Below are 17,551 nucleotides of genomic sequence, written 5' to 3'. Positions count from 1 at the left end.
CCCGATTCGAAAAAAAAAAACAATGACCATTGTCTCGCAGATGACCTCAATGGGATATAAGAAATTAATGACCATTGACTCGCAGAGGGTCTTGATGTAAAGAGATCGATGACAATTGCCTCACAAAGGGCCTCGCAGAGGGCCTCGACATAAGAAATCAATGATCATTGCTTCCCAGAGGGTCTTGATGTAAAGAGATCGGTGACCATTGCCTCGCAGAGGGCCTCGATGTGACACAAGAAATCAATGACCATTGCTTTGAAGAGGGTCTTGATGTAAAGAGATCGATGACCATTGTCTCGCAGAGGGCCTCGATGTGACATAAGAAATCAATTACCATTGCTTTGCAGAGGGTCTTGATATAAAGAGATCCATGGCCATTGCCTCGGAGAGGGCCTCGATGTGACATAAGAAATCAATGACCATTGCCTTGTAGAGGGTCTTGATGTATATAAAGAGAACCTGAATTTTGCTTTTGAAGTGTCGACAAACATTGCGTGTATGTCTAACATTGGTGAGACTTACACAAAAAATTATCATTGTTGACTTTTTTTGAATTGATTTTCAATGATTTTGTGGATTATGATGGATGACATGTTATGATTTTCTTTTTGAACCTATATGATGATGCATACATGGATGCGTGGATGCATGGGTGGAATTTGCTTTTTTTTTTCATTTTCCTTTATTTTAATTTGAGAGCAAGGAAAACTAGGCTTAGAGGCTAGAAAAAAAAACTGTGAGGCCAAACAAAATTGGGTTTAGGGGCCAGTGTGGAAACTGGGTTTGAGGTTAGTGTGAAATCTGGACTTAGGAACCAGTGTGGAAGTTGGGTTTGGGGGCCAGTGTGGAAACTGGGCTTGGGTGTTGACTATCAAGAAGTTTGAGTTGACCATGTAGTTGTTTATTCATGAAGTTGATGTACTCAATGCATATATGGATGATGGCTTGGTATGATGCATGAAATACCTTATGTATGAATTTTCCTTTTGTATATTTTCGAAAACAAATTCGAATTGACCCCCATTTCATTGTTATTTCGAATTCATGGAATCATTCTACTTTGAATTTTTTTTACTTTTTCAAATCATTTCTTTGGTCTAATCAGTTTACTAACAAACACTTTTTTAATCATTTTTTTGAAACACTATTTGAATGACATGCATGAAATTGCCAAGGGCTTGAAAAGGTTTGGATGAGGTAATGAAGATTAACTAGGGAGTTGCCCCAATTTGAATTGGTCTCGGGACACAAAATGTGTTTGGGCTTTCCCAGTAATGGATGGTATGAAGAAAATGATTGGGATTTAAAAAAAAAATTGCCCCTGGTGTGAGAGTCAAGGATAGTCTTAGGGTACAAAAGCGTGTTTGACTTTTCCCAAATGAGGAGATTAAAAAATGACAGGGTCTTCACAAGTTGCTCCTGATGTGATCACAGTCTTCAATGTAAATAAATGCCCCAATTCAAAATGAATGATGGGATATATGAATCACAAACAAAGTGACTGCCCCAGTTTGGGTTTGGGATTGATAAAGATGGACTATGTTAAGGTTGGTCAAGGTTTAGGCTTAGAGTGGAGGATACTGTATGAGCAAAAATGGAATTTCATGAAGAATGAATTGAAAGGGGACAACCGAAGTTTAGCTTAATTGCCTGATTGTGCATGCTAATTTTGTAGTTTTGAAAACATGTCAACCAAATATAAACTGCCCCAGTGTTTAAAAGAAAATCTTTGAACACACTTTTTTAATCTCTTTTTTTTTATAATTTTTTTTAGAACAAACCTGTTAGCAAATCAAAATTTTCCTCTAAATAAAACCTTCGAAAGATAATAATCAATCTTTGATCTGTGTGGACTTTATTAGGCTTGTATTGTGGCCAAGGCTAGGGGTATGGAAGTAAATGATAGTAAAGGCCCAAACAAGTGATGTGAGGATTGTTTCAACAAGGATCTTTGAATAATGTTTCATTCAGAATTTGTTTGACTTCATTTCGTTAACCTTTTTTTTCTTTCTATATTTTGACATTTTATTCTCATTCTTTAAACTTTTGCTTTTTTTTTTCTATATAACCATGTCCTTTCTTTCTTTTTTTGTTGATATTTTTGTATTGGTGAACTACAAGTTGGATGAAACAAATGCAAACATTATGTCAATCCTCAGTGGGAGGGTGATCCTTGTTTATGGTAATTTGAAAGAAATTTTTTGGAAGGCTCAAACTGGGTAGCAAAGGATAATTACTTTTGTTTTTTTTTTTGGATAAAGAAACATGGCCACACATCATTTCAAAACATGATTGTTTTTTCTAAAAAAAAATTAATTCACAAGAAAATAATTGATTTCATCTTACATGATGTCCCTTGTTTGGTTCTCTTTTCTCACTTTTTTTGTCTTATTTTTTGCCTAGACTGTCCTTCAAAGTTGTTAGTCTAGCGAACTTTTCTTTCCTTTGTATTTTTTTTTTGTTCAGAGAGTTTCTTGAAATCATTTTAAGGTATGTGTCCCCTTTATGATGATTCTCCATGGAAATGAAAATAAGGTTTATGATGGAAGAGAGATGGATAGGAAAATAAATTTGAGCAATTTCATGTATGCAAGACTATATGATGCTTCAAAAGACATGATAACAAACAAAATTTTATTTCTTTATTCAATCCACTGATTTGACCAAAAAATGTTTTATTATTTTTTCCATTTTTCATAAGAAAGATTCCAAGAATTTGGTGATAAGAAAAGTGAGAAACAATTTGAACTTATTGTAGTGCAAAGTTTTTTGTTTTTTTTTTTTAAATTTATGTTGATGCATGCTATGTGTTTGAATCTTTGGATAACATATCATGAATGACCACAAAATGGAATGCAATGCATGTTTGTTGTGCCTCACAGGGGCACTTATTCACATGATATGCTAATGAAATATATGTTTATAGCTAATAATGGTGTGATTGTGATGCATTTATTATTATATACAAGGAAATGTGAGGGTAAAGGACACCAATAGTCTCCCTTTAGTACCTTTATTTAACATCGGTTTGATGCTTAAAGTTCTAAGGAAAATATATGTGCTCACAAGGATAGTTCCCTAATACCTAAATATCAAGGTCACTAGAGCTATGACCCACTTCATGGTATTTCCCACGACAGTTGGTAAACAACAAGAAGTGGGAGTACCAATGAAGCAAACAAAATCTAGCCGGGGTTCTCACAATGACCACTTGGGAAGTACATTCACTGTGACACTGCTACACAATCCCCTCTAATTCTAAGCAACTCAGACCCGAGTATAGGGCCCCACTCATGTAATGAATAAAATGTGTGTATGTGTGAAGGGAGAACACAATGTATACCTAAACCCACACTTGGCAATTATTCCAAATACAAAAATAAAGAAGAATATACACATACAATTATTCTAAATATAAAAAAAACACATACAAAAAAAAATAAGAAAGAAAAAATATGAAGAAAAATCACATCAATTTTGCACATCCAAATAAATGGTCTGACTCTCTAGCATCCTCAGTGGAGTCGCCATCTGTCGCAACCAAAATCGCGACGGGACGACGAACCAAAAAAATAAAATTTGTAAAAACAGGGTTACGTAGTTCTTTTTGAAAAATCTATTTGGAAAATTATTTGAAATTGATTTAATTTGTTTTATAATTTTGAAAATCTTTTTATTTAAGTTTTAGTATTATTTTAAAATTAGTGTCATGCGACGCGAGCGGCCGGATAGACACTTCAAATAAATTTTTTTTTCTAATCTTTTATTTTTTATTTTTTTTAATCATTTATAAATTTTTAATATTTTTTTTAAACTTATTTTAGAGTAATTGTGGATGTCATTACGACGTGAGCAACCAAATAGATATAAAAGAGTAAACAAAGAAAGTTATATTTTATTTTTAGATCATCTGTATATATTTTTAGAAAAAAACAAAAGTCTAAATTAGTTGTCATGCAACGCGAGCGATCGAACAGACACCAAAAAAATGGGAAAAAAATTAATGATTTAAAAAGAATAATAAAAAATTGATAAAAATAAATCAAAAGAAAAAATAATGAACTAGCAGTTGCGTACCTTAAAAAATGTTCAATATCTCCTCACCTTTTCTCTTTTTCTTATTCTTTGCCTCCTTTTCTAATATTTTTTTTGTTTTTTTTTCTAGAGAGATAAAGATGAGAGGTGTTTGTCTATGTGGGTGGTAATGAGAGAAAGAGAGTGTAGAAAATGTTTTTTTTTTTCTTTTTTCTACCTCCTTCAATATGTTTTTTTTAAAGAGAGATTAAAAAGAGGTGTGTATGTGGGAGTGGTGATGGGAAAGAATTAGAGTAGTGTAGAGAATTTTTCTTTTTTCGGTATGACAGAGTGCGTATTTATACTCACACCTTACGATATCAATGCAATCTCAGTCTTAATTGTAAAGAACAATATAAGGAAGGAATCGGTCATGATAGCAACACATCATGAGAATCCAAATTATAGTAAATCAGAGCACAAAATCAATCCCAATTAGTAATATTGATTCTAACCATTAACAAATCAGAGCACAAAATCAATCCCAATTAGTAGTATTGATTATAACCATTTAAAGAAATATTTCTTCTAATTATTAGAATCATATCACTAATTTCTCTTCTAGGAACAAGGGTAAAAAGCAGGTTGAGTTGTTGGGCTCATGGGAAGGAGTACAATAATTAATAACAAATTGGGTTCTTCTCTCTTTATTCCTTTTTTTTCTCTTTTTTCTTTTTTTTTAAAGTTGATGTTTGAAAATATTTTTGAAGAAAATTTTGTTTCACATTTTTTTATTTTTCATTAACTAAAAAACCTTTTTTTTATTTTTTTCGAAAATAAATTTATTCACCCAGACCAAATTAGGTGTTGACACTTATAATATATTTATTTTCTGATTTAGATTTTTACAAAATTTTATTTATTTATAATTTTAATAATATTTGTAATCCTTGTAGAATTAAACATTTATTGGTTCCTTTTATTTTAAAATATATTGTTTTTGTCCTATTATATTTAAGATAGGGTAAGTTCTTCAATGTGAACTTGTAAGGTCATTGGTGAATAATGACGTAACCTAAAATTGTTAGATGAAATTGTATAGGATTAAAAGCATTTCTTTTAATAATATAAAAGTAAACCATAAAGCATTTATATTAGGAAAACTACAAACAATGTTTAAGCTATTAAAATATAGGCTTAAATACCTTTTTGGTACTCATTTTCGTAGTGTTTGTTGTGAATGGTCCTCATTTTCACAGAATGGTTAAAATGGTCCTCATTTTTACAGAATGTTTAGAATGGTCCTCATTTTCGCCGCAATTCGTGTTTTATTTGGTCCTTTTCTGTAACGCCGTTTAAATCATTAACGGAGTATTGTACATGTGGCACGATTTGTATTAGGGTGTATTACGTGTATTGTACATGTGGCTTAATTAGATATTTGGGGATAAATAAGTGAGCTAGGGTTTTGGTAGGGAATGTTTGGGCAGTTGGTGAGTTTTGACAATTTTGTTCCTTCATTCCCAATTGGTATTGCTGCAATCTTCTTCTTCCTGCAATCCCATTATATAGGTATGTTACGGTCTCAATCTTCTTCCTTTACCTCTGGTTGTAATCGTTGGAGGCAACCGTGTTGTATCACTTCGTGCACTATTGGTGGTTCAACGAGAAACGAATTAACCCCGATTTGTAGTTGCAGAGAGATGGCTGCTTTGAGGATGGCAAGAACTCCAAAGAATATTGGTAGAAAATTTTGGGTACAATCTATTTTTATTTTTGTGTTAATAATAAATTGGTTTTAATTTTTGGTTTATTGATTTACAGAGTGGTGGTTCCAATAATGTGGGCTGCAACTTTTCCAAATGGTGGTGTTGATGAAAAGGATGTCATCATCATGACACAAATGAGGCAGATTAATGATTTGGAGAAGTCATTGAAGGTTGCTGAGAAGAGGCTGCAATTAGTAATAGGGTTCACTTGAGTTGTTATTGTATTATTCGTACTGTTATTGTGTGTAATTAAGCCCTAGCTCACTTATTTATCCCCAAATATCTAATTAAGCCACTTGTACAGTACATGTAACCCACCCTAATACAAACCGTACCACATGTACAATGCTCCGTTAATGATTTAAACGGCGTTACAGAAAAGGACCAAATAAAACACGAATTGCGAAAATGAGGACCATTCTAAACATTCGGTAAAAATGAGGACCATTTTAAACATTCTGTGAAAATGAGGACCATCCGCAACAAACACTATGAAAATGAGGACCAAAAAGGTATTTAAGCCTAAAATATATAAACCAATTTTTCCTTGCATCACTTCACTGTATCATCTCCTTTGGTTCATAGAAAAACAGTTCATCGTCAAGTTGTAAGTCACATATCTGTTTACCATAATAGTGCAAGAAAACATTTTAATCGTTTGAACTTATTGAACTTAGCAATAAATGTAATGAGGTATAGCGATACAAGTGACTGGTTATTGTTTGGGACATTTGGAATCATAAAAATAAGGTCATTTTTAAAAATGCTAAAGTAGACGTTGAGGAAGTTTTTATATTAGCACAAACTAAAGTTTGGGCATAAATCAGAAAATAAGTATTCAACAACTAAATGTCTATTTTGACTGGTGTCTATGTCCAATCACATGTTTATTCATTCTTTAAATAAGCAGAACAAGAAAATGCTCTCAGTTTCGTCATTTGTTTAACATATAAGAGTTGATACAAAACAACATCTTTTTTCAGCGTTTTCAAGATTGCTATTGCAGATTCGTCTTTGAAAGTGGAAAGAATTATTTTATGCCACCTTTTGAAGGAAAGGAATATACTCACATTTAGGACGCAGATGCCAACAATCATGTTCTTAAGGTTCTAGTTTTGAAGGTCAATACTGTAGAAGTTTTTATGTAAAAGTCCTTGTTATTTTGTCAAGGAGTTCATTCTAATTAAGTTTGTGGTTGCTAATTTTTCGTTGAGTGTGAACCTTTATCCTTTCTTTTGTCTGTTATTATATTTACTAGTATTCTCTTTTCTTTTATTTTTCTTTTATTTGTTTTATAAGAATTGGGACAACCCGAACCTTTTTTGGATTCATATTTTTTATTATTCGTAAAAAAAATTGTCTGTCACATCTAGAGATGGCAAATAAACCCGTCCCCATGGGTATTGCCTGAACCCGTCCCCGTTTTGACGGGGAATCCCCGCATTGACTGGGTATGGGTATGGGTATGGGGAATCACCGACTTTTTCAATTGGGTATGGGGATGGGTATGGGGATGTACGTATCCCTGCCATAATACCCGTCCCCGCCATATCTCCATCTCCATTTAAATTATTAAAATATTCATAATTAATTAAGTAACTATATATATATATATATATATATATATATATATATATATATACTTTCTATTTTTTATTTCTTTTAATTATTTGGTTTGTTATGAAACTCATTCGCATATCTAATATATTTTTTATCTTATCATAACTTTTATGTAATTATGTTAAAATGATTTATGTTAATTAAAAATTTTTTATGCCTCACATTTGAATATTTCTATTATTTTTTAATATTTTTATTTATTATATATTTTCCTTTCACATGAGAATGTTTATACTATCAATTTAAGGTAATATAAAAAAAATTATTTACTTATTATTATTAATTTTTGTTTAATTTGAAGAACTCTTTTGTTTCATTAAAATAATTTTCGTTATTTTTCAACTATTGAGTATATATGTTGATATTTGAAAAGTTTTCTTAGTTCTCTAAGGTATTTTTCATCTTATCATACCTTAATTATACATTTGATTTTCTTTGTGCGATTTCTTTCGATAGTCTCTCAAATTATTTCTAAAACACACATTTGTTAATTTTTTAATATTTTTATTTATTGTTTATTTTCATCATGTAGAATAATATTTCAATATATTCTATCTAATTATTTTTTATTTTATAACTCATTATTAATCATACTATAATTTTTTCATTTTAAATTATGTTTGAAGTGGTTAAAATTATATATATATATATATATATATATATATATATATAATGATATTTGGGAATAATATATGATAATTCACTACAAAAAAAACATGAAATAGTGACCGATTTAGTCAATAACCCATATGAATCACTATTTTCCGTCATTGGTGGTAGTAGTTGATTTATTGACTGAATAAGTGATTAAATTAGTTATTGAATCGGTACTTGATTTAGTGACCAATTTAATTACTAATTTATTTGTAATTTAGTGACAAATTTTTTGGGCACTAATGATATTTCTATTTAATTTTAACCACTTCAAACATAATTTAATAATTTGTTCTCTAAGGTATTTTTCATCTTATCATACCTTAATTATACGTTTAATTTCCTTTGTGTGATTTCTTTCGATAGTCTCTCAAATTATTTCTAAAACACACATTTGTTAGTTTTTTTAATATTTTTATTTATTGTTTATTTTCATCGTGTAGAATAATATTTCAATATATTCTATCTAATTATTTTTTATTTTATAACTCATTATTAATCATACTGTACTTTTTTTACTTTAAATTATGTTTGAAGTGGTTAAAATTATATATATATATATATATATAATGATATTTAGGAATAATATATGATAATTCACTACAAGAAAAACATGAAATATTGACTGATTTAGTCATTAACCCATATCAATCACTATTTTTCATCATTGGTGGTAATAGTTGATTTATTGTCTGAATCAGTGATTAAATATTAGTGACCGATTCAATGATTGAATCGGTACTTGATTTAGTGACCAATTTAATTACTAATTTATTTGTAATTTAGTGACAAATATTTTGGGCACTAATGATATTTCTATTTAATTTTAATCACTTCAAACATAATTTAATAATTTGTTCTCTAAGATATTTTTCATCTTATCATACCTTAATTATACATTTGATTTCCTTTGTGCGATTTCTTTCGATAGTCTCTCAAATTATTTCTAAAACACACATTTGTTAGTTTTTTAATATTTTTATTTATTGTTTATTTTCATCATTTAGAATAATATTTTGATATATTCTATCTAATTTTTTTTATTTTATAACTCATTATTAATCATATTGTAATTTTTTTTCACTTTAATTGTATAAATAACTTTTATTTACTACAATATAAAAATTTAATGTAATTGTTATGAATATTTTTTTGTCACTATCCAACATATATTGAAGTTTAAAAGATACAAAATCTATGTCAAAAATTTATTATTGTGTTTATTATTTGTTCTTGGTGTCATTTTGATCAAATGATGTATTATAACTTTTATTAGTGTATAAAAAAGAGATTCATTAGAATTTAAAAAATTGAACGAAACAAACATTTAAAATATATTTTAATTTAAATATTTGTTTTCCTTTTATATTTTTTTGAAATATTTTTTAATTTTATCAACTAAGTTTCATTAATGTTGTAGTTTGCAAATTTAATAAATGTTTTGGTTCTCATGAAATTTTATTTGGTATTCAAATATAACATGTAGACAATTATAATTTATTTCAAAGTATTTGATATGGAAGAAACAATCATCCTCCTAATATTGAATATTTGATAATATTATGTTTTCTTTATCGTAATTTTTTTCTCTTATAAAAATTAATTAATATTGAAGTTGTTAGAACACGGGTACGGGTATGGGTACGAGATTATACCCGTTACCCGGTGGGGATGGGGATGGGACAAAAGTTTAATACCCGTTGGGTTGGGTATGAGGATGGTGATGAATTTTTTTTGTAGGAATGGGTATGGGATAGCGAAACCCGTCCCCGCTCCGCCCCGTTGCCATCCTTAGTCACATCTAATGTTTGATGTACATAACAATTTTGAAAGAATAAATCGATATCCAACGAAATATTAGGTAACTTTTCAATGAAATTAAAAAAATATCAAATTATTTTTTAATAATTGACAAAATTTTGACTAATGAATAAAAGAAAAAGCTTGATGTAATTTAGAAAGAGAAAAAAAAATATTTGGTATAAATTAAAAAACATTTTATCAAATTTTGTCAAAAAGAATTTGTTAAGTTATCGTAATCCAAGAAATATATAATTTTCCGACGTATCTAGATTAGCTATTCGTAGTGTCAAATGTTGAACTACATTATTAACACGCGAGTCTATTTTCATTACACTTTTATAACTTGATAAGGTCAATATTGTGATGTTTGTAAATTGAAGGTAGGTACACTCACGGTAAGAAAAATATTTTATAGTGGCCTATATTTACTCGCGTTTAGATAAAACCGACATTACGTTTTAAAAAATTAAATTTAATATGTATGTAGAGTTATTTAATACTGTCGGAAAGTTTTGGATTTAATTTGTGTTTTTTTCTTTCTTCTCGTTACATCGTTGTAAAAGTTCATGTATTATATAATATTCGCTTCTTTCTAACTTTTTCTAGTAATATTCTTTGTCCTAAAAACTCAAATAATTATCAATAAAAAATACCTATTGTAAATTTGTCAAAGAGAAATATTTTGCTATTGCAATTGGTATAATTAATATTTTTTTAAAGTGTACATTATTTTAATATACAAAATAACATGAGATGGAAGGAGTGTTCTATCTTTTTTGACACAAGGAGTATTTTAACAACATACGAAATGTTTTAATATATTAATAATAATCGTATAAACGAATGCATAAGAAAGTAATCATGAAGCGAAACAGCTTTAATATTTATTTTGTATTAGGAATTAAGCTAATGACTTATGTTACATTGACATCAAGCAAAAGTAAGATAAATAAACAAAAAGAAAGATTTATTTTCTTCAGGAGTGATTTTTTCAGAATCACTGTAAAATAAAAATTTGTTATTCATCTATTGTTATCAAATACCACATCCAATTACATTAGATAATTATTAAAAAATAATAAAAAAATGTTTTGGCATATAAGAAAATAGGTGGGCTTTCCTTGGAGGCTGAGTGAAACCCAATAACGCTTGGCCCAGAGAGCCACTCTTATACTCTCAGCCACTCTTATGTAAGAAAAAGATGCACAAAAGCAGATAGGGTTTTTCTTCATTACTATACCTTTTGTTTTTTTGTTTTATTTTTTAGACAAAAAAATTATAATTAAAAGAAAGAAGAAGAAAAGGAACAAAACAAAAGGATATGTTTTTCATTTTTTTTTCTTTTATTGTTTTCCAGGTTTCTTATAAATCTTTCTTCATATATAAATACAAGGTAAAAGAAAATTGTAATTTTTATTTTGACTGAAAAAATAAGCTCCATACGAGTTTTAAAGTTTTGAAGCAACTGTTTGACCAGTAGAAGAGGAAAGAAAGGAATAGATTCTGAAAATTTATCAAACACTTTAAGTATTTCTCAGTATTCTCCTACTAGTTAACTTAATATTTTTTTGTCAATTCCCAAAAAATAAATCAACAAAACAAAACCATTACAAATTTTATGAGGTGAAATAAATTTTGAAGACCATTCCCGAAGGTGGTAGTAGTGAGATAAAAACAAACATAGCGAGGTTGTCCAAGTGTTGGGTCCAGAACTTTCACACTCTCTCTCAAACTCTCAAGACCCTTCTCCACCTTTCACATCCCCTCTCTATATATTCAACAATTCCACATCTCACACTCATCAACAACACCAATCGATCATCGTTAATCAATCCCACATTGTCTTTTCTTTCGTCAATCCCAATGGCTCAAACACTGTCAACTTCATCACTTCTACTGTCACCAAAAACAGGGTACTCTGTTAAACCCAAGAACAATGTTGTTACACCTTGCATGGCCTCTTTTCCGTCGAGGAAAGAGTTTCCTAGGCTACAAAGAATGAGGGTTCAGGCTTCTGGTGATAACAAAGACCACTCTGTGGAAGTGCAACACGTTAACAAGGGCGACCAAACTACTGCGGTTGAGAGAAAGCCACGTAGAACTGCCCTCGACATTTCCCCTTTTGGTAAGATTACCATTCTTATTCGCACAAATGTACTATCCACAATTACCCACAAACCGTGACAAGCATAACGAAGAGAAATAAATAACTATAGAAAAAGTCAAGAAAATCCTAGTTAAGTCAATTTCTACAGATACCTAAAATCTAAGCAAACTCATATGAAAACAACATTTCAATGTTTGATATTTAAGTGATCCATTGTGAGTTTATAATACGATACGTGTCTTTGAGTGAGGAAAAGTGATGGTAGCTACGTTTACCTGAACTTGCTTCCAACATAGTTAAACATGTACACTGACATGTAGTGTGGTCTATTGCAGGTCTCTTGGACCCGTGGTCACCCATGAGGAGTATGCGCCAGATTTTGGATTCAATGGACCGAATTTTCGAAGATACCATGACTTTCCCCGGAAGAAACGTGGGAGGAGGTGAGATGCGTGCCCCTTGGGACATCAAAGATGAAGAACACGAGATCAGAATGAGGTTTGACATGCCAGGTCTTTCTAAGGAAAATGTTAAGGTATCGGTGGAGGACGATGTGCTTGTCATAAATGGTGGTCACAAGAGTGAACAAGAACAAGGTGGTGATGACTCTTGGTCCAGCAGGAGCTATAGTTCCTATAACACCCGTCTGAAGCTTCCAGATAACTGCGAGAAGGACAAGGTTAAGGCAGAGTTGAAAAATGGCGTGCTTTATATCACCATTCCCAAGATCAAGGTTGAACGCAAGGTTATTGATGTGGAAGTTCATTGAGATGCTTATGCTTTGTGCTTTGCGACGCTGTAATTTACCATACATACCCATCATATACGGGTAAAATATGTGGTATTAAGTGTGTAAAAAAGTTGAAATAAATTGCTGTTGCAAAATTTTCTAGCAAATGTCAGTTTCCTCCTCTTACTAATTCATAAGATGAAAAATCTGTTTTGCTAAATCATGTCTTTGGAACATCAAATTGGTTATGAGCCATAAAAAGATGTGAAAAGAAACTAATCCTTAGCATGTGTATATCTTAATTAGGAGTTTAATTACTTAATCCGTGACAAAAACTTAATGAGAAACCTGTACAAAAGAAAAAGGGAATGCAAAATTCAGAAACTGCCCGTAAATATTTTTCTATGCTAGGTTCTCTGTCTGCCTTTACATATTTCTATCAGTTTTTACAACCAAACTTCCTTAAAAAAAGAAAGAGTTAAGCATAAAGCATTACAACAACGGCCAAAGAAGGTACTATAACGAGGGAAGAAAGGAAATGAAAGGTGAAACAGCCAGAAAATTAAGAGAAATAGATAGGATTTCTATGTTGTATGTTACTCATTCTCTTCGGGAATAGAGTCCAATTTGGACTTCCGATTGTTCAGAAACTTAACACCAACCGTTTGAACCTCTGATAGAATATCCTCTACGGAGATCTGTTTGTTCACCAACCGCTCAAGTTGCTGCTTCGTTATGATAACTTTGATCCTCTTTATCCCACCATCTGTCTCAGAGTTCCTTAAAGATGCAAGATTTGACGGGGAACGCAAAGAAGGAAGCAAGTAGTACAATCTCCCCGACTTCAATTCATGATCAGGTGAAAGAGGTTCTGTGATTTTCTTTGAAACTCCAACACCATAAGCTGGATAGTTTGTCAAGATATCTTTGACATGAATTGGGGGGCCAAACTCTAGTATCTTCCCATCTGGTTTAGCTACCCTGACAATCTTAACCTTTTTTGGCATGATGCAAAACCCTGAACTGGGTTTATAGAGAACAACACAATTGCCCATTTTATTGTAAAGGGTGTATAAATCAGGTGGTTGAAGACCAAAAGCGAAGTTGTTAGAGAAAGCTATAAAGATAACTGCATGGAACTGTGAATATGTGTATGTGAGAGAGAGAGCAGGTGAAGGGAGAGGCAGTTTGAGTGAGAAAATGAAAGGAAAGCATGTGAGATATATAGTGAGGTAGGATCCTTAAAAAAATGGAGGGGTTTGTTTCGTGTGGAGTGGAGTAGAAAGGTGACTTTCCGTTGAGAAAGAAACTTGTGGATTAGGGCGAGAAAGTATGAGTAAGTAAAATATGTTTTGTGTAGAGAATGCAAAATGAAAGATTTGTCAACACGCATGCACCATAGGTCGGTTTAGTGGGAAAGTAGCAGAATATTGCATTGCTCATTTAACTATTTTTTTTTCATCCCTCCAGAACCCAACTGATGCAGCATTTATACTCCTATATGATTTTGCATAGTATATGGTTGTGCCATAACAGTCTATGCACTTGAAAAATCATGCAAGTGGCCTCATTTGATTGGGTGGGCATGCAGAAGCTTGGCTTAGCTTTGGGACCAAACTACCATGCCCCAGTTAGGTGGGGAAGAAAAAAATCTACTACAACTAGATATAAGGTTCAGTGGTATTTTTGTTCCTTTTATATTCAAGTGCAAGAAAAAAAAATCTTACTTTTGAACCACATGGTTAGACCCTTTCTTTAACACAATAGCAGATTTAAAGATTCAAACTCTATCAGTTGATTTACGCTGTTGTGATACTTCCAACGACATGTATAGTTATGTTTGTTTACTTTTCTCTAAAATTGCATCAGTTCATGGTTTAAGGTGACGTCCAAGACAATTTTAAAAGCAAAAATTGCTGAATTTTCTCTTAATTGTTTGATACTGATAGAAATGAGAGGCACAACAGAACAAGGGGATGCAACAAAAGAACCTCATTCTTCCTTTGGCTTTCGGTAGGAAGGAAAGCAGAGATTGGATGGTTGAATAAAGAGAGATTATATTAATTCTGTGAGTTAGTCATGCAGGGGCGGTGACGCAACAAATGCAGTTTATATATGTATGGTTCGGGTACTATAAGGAACAAAAGTTTAAGGTTGGGTGTACTTCGATTAATGGCTTTGTTTGTATTTGTCTCTAGAAAAATATAAATTAGTTAACCTCTGCCAACTGCTAACTGCTATTTGGCTGTTTCTCTTACAGAGTCTGTGTAAAAGTAGCTGGTATGTATGTATATATGTGGGGTGGTATATATGTAATAAACAATATATGGTTATTATATCTTTGCCAATAATCTTGCTTAACACATTTTTTCTCACACGCTTTGGGTGAGATAGTTCCATGCTCAGAAAGATGAGGTTGCTTCGGTGTCCAAGAAGTGCTTTATTTATCTTGTCCAAAGAGATAAAGAAGCGAACTTTTAGAAAGGCACCTTGTATTGTCTGAAGCTTAATTATTCAAATTCATATTTTACTTTCCATCAGTATACAATTGAGAATTTACTTCTCTATCTAACCACTAAATGAAAATACCGATGCATTTTAGTGCCTATTATAGTTGATTTATTCGCTACTAATTTTTCTTAATCGGCAATAACAAATAAATTGAAAGAAGACAATAGGTTGTCCAACCCTTATAAAAAAACATAAAAAAATAAAATAAAATAAAGAGAAAAAAACAAAGATAGCCACCTCATAAGTATTTTCTCTTACAAATTTAAAACAAAATATAAAAATCAAAATCTCTCGCAAAAAACAGACTCAAAAAGAATTCCTAACAACCACAATACCAACCAAAACAACATATAGTTGAACAAATAACAAAAGTGTTCCTCACATCTAAAGTTGTAATTATATAAACTTTCTTTTAGATTGTCTTGTACAATCTCTTTATTAATTATTTTGAAATTAACTTTCCACGACTTGTTAAATTCCTCCTGATTACAGTGGCTCTCACTTTCCTTGCTTTCATCGTTTAATATCTCCATGATTTTCAAAAGCCAGGCATTTAGAGTAGCACTGAACATATGAGCTATTCCATAGGCATCATTTTACTCATGGTTGTTGAAACTTAGGTCCGTCAAGTTCACAAAAATGGTGCCATGAAGGGTTAAAGACTCATTCAAATAATGAGTCTACACCAAAAGAGAAGGGCAACGACCACCTCCCACATAGATAAAAGCAACACAAACATGTATTATACAATGAAGGATAAATCGAAGAGACCAGCATGGCTAAAACCGTTTCTTTTTATGTGATTAAATCCACAATGATTTTAAACATGTGATTGGGCATATACACCAATCAAAATATGAGAAACTAGCTTATGAATATTGATTAGAAATATATGCCTAAACTCTAATTTGTGCAACTGAAAAAAACTCCCTCAATACTACATTTCTGAAAATAATGTTGTTCCTATGAATCCAAATGCTCCAAACTATTGTCATCCATATACATTTCCACACTATATCAAATTTCTTATTTAAACAAAGATGTTTAAATTCAAGAAAATGTATTTTTGCACTATTATGATACCCAAAAAGATGTCCTCTCCAAAAATCACACAAATTCCATGTGTGTAGTTAACCTACAAGTAAAGAATAAATGTAAAACTATTTCACTACAAGATTGACACATGATGTGTATTCTATTACCCAACTCTACACTCATATGTTGTAAGTTGTCTCGTGTGAAAATCTTATTATTACTCACGCTCCAAGAGAAGAGTTTGGATGTTGGTAAGACTTTTATTTTCCAAAAGATATAGTATAAATATGTTTTTTTATCTCTAATTCTACTATTTAACTTCTTATATGCAGATTTTACCATATAATTTTGTGTTTCTCCATCATTCCATGTCCATTCATCTTCTTTATCTCTATTCAAAGTTCTCCCTTCAATCTCATACATGAAAAGAGTCACCATATTCCTCTCCCATTAAAACCATTCTCTCCTCCATGGTAGGTTCCATGTCCATCGGTCACCATTCCAAAATCTAGCATCTCCTAATTTTTCTTCCTTTATAATTGAATTCATATATAGCCTAGGCAACTTTTCTTTTAAGCGGAACTCACATAACCATCTATCTTCCCAAAATTTGATTTTATTACTTGTTCCTAAGTTTCACCTTATGTTATGATCAAACCAATTTCCTTTTTGGCCTTCCCCACATAATCTTCTAATATCTCTCCACCACAATGAGTCATAATTAAGATTTCTTGACTCATCTGATGCTTTCCATGAGTCATATTTAGATATCAAAATTCAGGTTCATCATTTCCAAGTCTCTATTTCCATTTTACTAATAAAGTTATGTTAAACATTTCCAAGTCCTTTACTTTTAGACCACCATCTTCTTTAGTTTTACATATATTTTCCAACTTCACCCATGAAATCTTCCTTCTCTCATGTCTCCATCCCTACAAAATTTCTCTTTGAAGTTTGGTGATAAGTTTCCCCGCACAATTTGGCCTTTTGAAAAGGAATGAAAGATTTTACTAACTTTATTAGGTAGTACAGAGGAATGGAAGATATTTACTAGCCATTATGAATGAGAGAAATAAGTAATTGTAAAAATAATAAAAATGGTGTTGGTGGTTGGAGATTTTACTTCGACTAAAGATAATGTGAGTTATAGTATATAAGTGAGTATAAACCTCACCTTACAAACTAATTTGACAAGGTTAAATTAAACTTAAAATTGACTTCTTAATATAGTATCAAAGTCATGAGTTTGAGTCTATCTTAAAGAAATTTGTTAAATCTATTACATCGCTTCTATTGAAAAATTTA

General features: G+C 31.2%; 2 protein-coding genes across 2 annotated transcripts; one reads left to right on the top strand and one right to left on the bottom strand.

Moving 5' to 3' along the window:
* The first annotated feature begins 11,597 nt into the window (after positions 1-11,597).
* HSP21 (heat shock protein 21) lies at positions 11,598-12,867 on the top strand. Its single transcript, XM_028046275.2, has 2 exons — positions 11,598-11,988; positions 12,306-12,867. The coding sequence occupies exons 1-2, from the start codon at positions 11,727-11,729 to the stop codon at positions 12,737-12,739; spliced, it is 696 nt and encodes a 231-aa protein (XP_027902076.1). The 5' UTR covers positions 11,598-11,726; the 3' UTR covers positions 12,740-12,867.
* A 209-nt stretch (positions 12,868-13,076) lies between these two features.
* On the bottom strand, positions 13,077-13,918 carry LOC114162404 (uncharacterized). The gene has a single exon (XM_028046274.2). The coding sequence runs from the start codon at positions 13,753-13,755 to the stop codon at positions 13,297-13,299; it is 459 nt and encodes a 152-aa protein (XP_027902075.1). The 5' UTR covers positions 13,756-13,918; the 3' UTR covers positions 13,077-13,296.
* Between the last annotated feature and the right edge of the window lie 3,633 nt (positions 13,919-17,551).

Source organism: Vigna unguiculata, chromosome 9, assembly GCF_037176805.1.
Source record: "Vigna unguiculata cultivar grain cowpea cultivar isolate G323 ecotype 2 chromosome 9, ASM3717680v1, whole genome shotgun sequence".
In the NCBI taxonomy this organism is placed as follows: Eukaryota; Viridiplantae; Streptophyta; class Magnoliopsida; order Fabales; family Fabaceae; genus Vigna; species Vigna unguiculata.
This window is presented reverse-complemented; position numbering and strand designations above follow the sequence as displayed.

Excerpts from the sequence above, each read along its gene's own strand:
- HSP21 (XM_028046275.2), top strand. The coding sequence starts at position 11,727 with ATGGCTCAAACACTGTCAACTTCATCACTTCTACTGTCACCAAAAACA. Across the intron at positions 11,989-12,305 it reads CCTCGACATTTCCCCTTTTG|GTCTCTTGGACCCGTGGTCA; the intron begins GTAAGATTACCA and ends GGTCTATTGCAG.
- LOC114162404 (XM_028046274.2), bottom strand. The coding sequence starts at position 13,755 with ATGGGCAATTGTGTTGTTCTCTATAAACCCAGTTCAGGGTTTTGCATC.